This window comes from Abrus precatorius, unplaced genomic scaffold (genome assembly GCF_003935025.1).
Source record: "Abrus precatorius isolate BTA unplaced genomic scaffold, Abrus_2018 Scaffold2, whole genome shotgun sequence".
In the NCBI taxonomy this organism is placed as follows: Eukaryota; Viridiplantae; Streptophyta; class Magnoliopsida; order Fabales; family Fabaceae; genus Abrus; species Abrus precatorius.
Window position 1 is genome coordinate 30,427,107 of NW_020874362.1, and position 4,681 is coordinate 30,431,787.

General features: G+C 30.4%; 1 protein-coding gene across 1 annotated transcript; it reads right to left on the reverse strand.

Moving 5' to 3' along the window:
* Positions 1–3,320: 3,320 nt before the first annotated feature.
* On the reverse strand, positions 3,321–4,681 carry LOC113859125. Its single transcript, XM_027491940.1, has 3 exons — positions 4,414–4,681; positions 3,964–4,152; positions 3,321–3,594 (listed from the first exon to the last, which is right to left on the reverse strand). The coding sequence occupies exons 1-3, from the start codon at positions 4,642–4,644 to the stop codon at positions 3,511–3,513; spliced, it is 504 nt and encodes a 167-aa protein (XP_027347741.1). The 5' UTR covers positions 4,645–4,681; the 3' UTR covers positions 3,321–3,510.

Genomic DNA, 4,681 nt, shown 5'->3' on the forward strand with positions numbered 1-4,681 from the left:
TTGGCTGCCTTAAGGATACGTAGAAATGACAACTAAACTCATTAAATTAAAATCATTTTTAAAATAATATGTTCTTTTTTAATAGCTATTAATATTTTAGTAAACAATTTTTTCTCTTTACGGTAAAAATAGTAAAATTCTTGTTTAAAAATTAAATAAATATTTTTAAGATTATAATAAATTTACATAATTAATTTAAAGTAACCGTTATTTAAATAGACTTATAGGATATTAATACCTTTTTTATGCGTGAATGACTCTTAAACTTATTTTTGACTTAAAAAATTACATTTTAATAGTATTTCTAAATTTTTTCTTTAATATTTTGCGGCAACTCTTTTGATTTTTAGAAGAAAAAAAATTTATAATATTCACTAGTTGATTGCGACACATTTTAGTGGATCAAATTAATAATAACAAATAAAAACATATTTAAACTTTAAAAAATTAATCCAAAACTACAATATATATATATATATATATATATGAATAAATTTTTATCCTTAAAAAATGTTGATAACATACTCTTTTTACATATTTGAGTTTAAATTTGGATTTTTTTTATTTATTTAGATTATTTTTTTAAATAGAATCATTTTGTTTTTCTTTTTGGTAAAATAAGATTAAAAAAATACAAATTTTTGGGTTGGGAAGAAGGGATAAAATTGTTATTCACAAATAACATACTCTTTTTATCCTAAAAAAAAAAATATTAATATCATACTCTTTTTAACACACTTAGTTATCAATTGAAATTTGTTAAAAACTATAAAAATATGAAAGAAATTAAATTATAAATAAAAATATTTAATTTTTAAATAATTAAGAGTTTATGTTTGTGCTAGAATTTGATAAAAGATTTTATTAATTTCAATCTTTAGAGTTAAAGATAAATAGCTAATAATAATATAACTTTATTAAAAAAGAAATATTTATTATATTTTTATAACTTTAATAATAATTATATAATTTTTTTTATAAAAATTTTTTATTTATAAATACTTAAATTCAGCCGTATTAACAAAACCTTCAGTAAAATAAGATTTGACAACCATGCATGACAGCTTCACATTTTGTCCATAATCACATAATGCCATTCCCCATAAATGAGGTTCCGCTGAACAAAGGATGAAACGAAGGCGTCAACCTTCTACAGAAAAGCGTATCTCTTTTTCAGGAAAGTTGTACCAAAATGTATATAGCCTATCAGCAACAGAGAAGCATGCACTTCTTTTCGAAATAGCTCGTAAAAGAATAAAAGCACTGAGATTTACTACAGATCCTCACTTCCACTATGTTAAAATTGAGTTTTGTTTGAACCACGCATTAAACTTCGATAAAGAAATGGCCCAAACATGTAAACAATCAAGCCAATGAGCTTTCTGCTCAATAATATTTCCTTGCTCCTTCATCTGTGACATTCTTTCTTCCCAAATACTTTTTAAGCTTACGAACTTATTACTTTTTTCGTCAATATTCATTTTAGTGCAGGAATAGTGTATTAAAAAATATATAAAATAACGCATTGCTAGATGAGGAAAAGTTTATCCATAAATTAAAGTTGACATGTTATCTTGCAATATCAGCACAAAGACCGAGGTAAAAAACTCTTGAATAGCTTCTCTTTTGGTCCAATTTAATGTGCAAAGTCTAATGCTTTGTTTCGTTTGGAAATAAAGAAATATAAAAAAAAACGCAAATTTATTTCCAAGCAAAAAATTAAACATTTCTTCTGTCCACTTTCTGTTCAATTCATTTTTTTTTCACTTTTTTTTTAATCCATCTTACTAAGGAATCTTGTGGAATGAAAATTTCACTGTATCAAGTCCAGCAATAATCCTAACTATTTATTGTATATTTATTATTTTTAAGTAAAAAATTAGTTATTTCAATGGTCAGGATTTACTAATCAAAGGATAAATGAGATCATGTGACGAATCACATCGTTAACAATTCCTTCCATTTTTGGATTTAAAGAAAAATGGTTTCTGTTATCGTTCCAGTGTTTGCTTTGGGAATAAAGAAATAAGAGGGACAGAATGAATGAAAAAAGAATGTGATGAAGACTATTTGATTGGGAATAGAAAGAAGAGAAGAAGGGTGTGACTCCCCAAAAAAAACTTCTCCCCCAACAGTGAGAAAAAATAGTTGTCTGTTTAAAGATTGAGCTATATAACTCAGCTATAATCAAACTAGTGAATCATGAACATGTAACTTTTGTCATCGATGTGCATACATTTGTTGAGAAACCTACTAATACTACATTTACATAAATAGCTGGTAAAAATGGCCTTTAATTAAAGATGGTCTTAAGTTATGAAATAATTTTTTAATACAAGTAGTCCACAGGGGCGAAAGCATTTATAATCAAATGTATTGTGTTAAGAGATAACGTAAAGAACAAATAAATGATCACTATGCAAAAACGTATAAGCTTAACAATATGATGACATGATTAAGCAAGCTAATCTTTGGATAAAGCCTATACACTAGCATAGGCCCTTTAGTCGCCCATACTTGTAAATGGCCTATGTCCACCAGGACAAAGTTCATTCTCTTTGAATCCAAACACACAAGAAAAATCTCCCAAAACAAGATTGCTTGCTAGGCAAAATTTTATGTAATAAGAAAAGGCACCTCTCTTGAATTCTATATGCATTCCATTTGTGTTACAATTATGTCATATATATATATATATATATATATATATATGCATGTGAGCTTGTTTGAATTCTGTTACATTTCAATTTATGTCATTGTTTTGTTATAATTCTATTTGATGTTCTCGAGTGTGGTTTTGAACTTGGGCTTCTATATTTTGGTTGTTGAGGTGAATTGCAATAACCAACAATAATCAGCAAGAATAGCCAGCCATTCAGGAGCCAACACAAAGTGGCCAAGTGCAACCCTTTGCTAAAGTCCACAATCAAGTGTTGAAAGTGTCAGCAAGTCAAAGACCACAAAGGAAATAGAAAGGATGCCACCGAATTTACCTCCAATACTAGATAGACCCAAATATAATTGCCAACGGTAGGATCAATGCATCCAGGTAAATACAACCAAGTTATGAATTCCATCCACGTGATTGGAAGATCAAATGGTGGATGACATTTGAGGGGGACTATTACTTTTGAATTTAAAGAAAATTCAAATCATACCTTAGGCCAAAGTGAATATGTTGCTTTCTAAAGTTGCTAACGTAGGATATGCGGGGTTTTTATTTTATTTTATTTTCATAGCTAGAATGAGATCAGTTAATTATATAAACTCTACTCATGTTGAACTTAATTCTGGGGTCATTCGGTAACTCATATTTGCCAAAAATAATTATGAAATTTTCCCGGCTGAAAATGTTGGTAACTGTGGTAGTTAGTGATCCCATGCCATCTCACCAGAGAGATCGGCACAAAACAAAGTACTCCAAAATATTTGTATTAAGAACTATATAAAGGAAAAAAAAAAAAAAACAAGAACAGGGGCAATACAATGTTAAGCTTAGGACAAGTTACATTACTTAGAAGAATGTTTACCATACTCTTCAACTCTATGAAGGGCATCCATGAGAACATCGGTTGTCCAATCCTTTACATCCTCCTGTAGACAACATGTGAGGAAACTTTAGCCACGAAATCTAAATGCTTCCCTCAGGCAAAACTCCTATAATTTAAGTGTTAAATCTTAAATGGCATATAACTTAGCTTGATCATGCGAACTATTTAGGACTCAAATCACAGAGAACATCACAACACGGGTGCCTATAAGGAACATACCAGTTAATAAAGCAAGAGTGTGGTTGTTTTAACCTCCCACACTCTCACTTCTAATCAAAAGTGAGAAGAGTTAATCTTGACCATCATTTTTATGATTATATAGTCGAGATAAATTTCACTCGTGATAGCATGTTTTCACCTGATACAATTCCTACATATACATAGATCAAAGCACATAGATAGTATGTATTACCATATGCAAAGGTTCTCCTGTTCTTATTCTGGAATTGGGGCGGGAAAACTTAGACTCAAATGGAGTCCTGGGCCTGATTTCTCGAAACTTCTCCCACTCCTCTTTGGTGAGCATTCTCACGGTGCCTTGACCAGCAGGAGCATTCTTTATCTTACGCTCTAGCAATTCCTGGGATCTCGATTCATCTAACTGCGTCCATTACATTAGTCATACTCATTATTAGTTCACTTCGTAATATCATCAAACACGTAATGTGCAACCCGGTACAACATTGTTCATGATCAAAATCTATTTATCAAAAAATATAAAATCTAACGTAATTCAATACATTGAATTTTAATTAAAAAAAACATTATTTATTAATTTCTTATTATATGAAATGTGATAGAGGTTTAAAAAAACAGTAATTATGATGATGATAAAAATTGAAAAATGGAGTTGAGGGGGTACCATCATGAGGAGCTTGGCGAAGATAGCGACTCCAACGGCAACGGCAATCATGGGCATGGTGGCGGTGTCGAGGTAGGATAAGGATTCGGGAACTGGAACGATGAACTGATCCTTACTCTTGGACCTCCTCGTCTTCCTCTTCTTCTCCAATTCCAATGCCTTTCTCTTCAATGTTTCTGTCGGGGCATTGCCACAAAGACTATGCAGCAATCTACGCCTCACTGCGTTCATTGTTTTTTCATCAAATCAAACCCAAGTGTTCCATTCT

Excerpts from the sequence above, each read along its gene's own strand:
- LOC113859125 (XM_027491940.1), bottom strand. The coding sequence starts at position 4,644 with ATGAACGCAGTGAGGCGTAGATTGCTGCATAGTCTTTGTGGCAATGCC. Across the intron at positions 4,153-4,413 it reads TCGCCAAGCTCCTCATGATG|TTAGATGAATCGAGATCCCA; the intron begins GTACCCCCTCAA and ends TAATGGACGCAG. Across the intron at positions 3,595-3,963 it reads CAGGAGAACCTTTGCATATG|GAGGATGTAAAGGATTGGAC; the intron begins GTAATACATACT and ends TGTTGTCTACAG.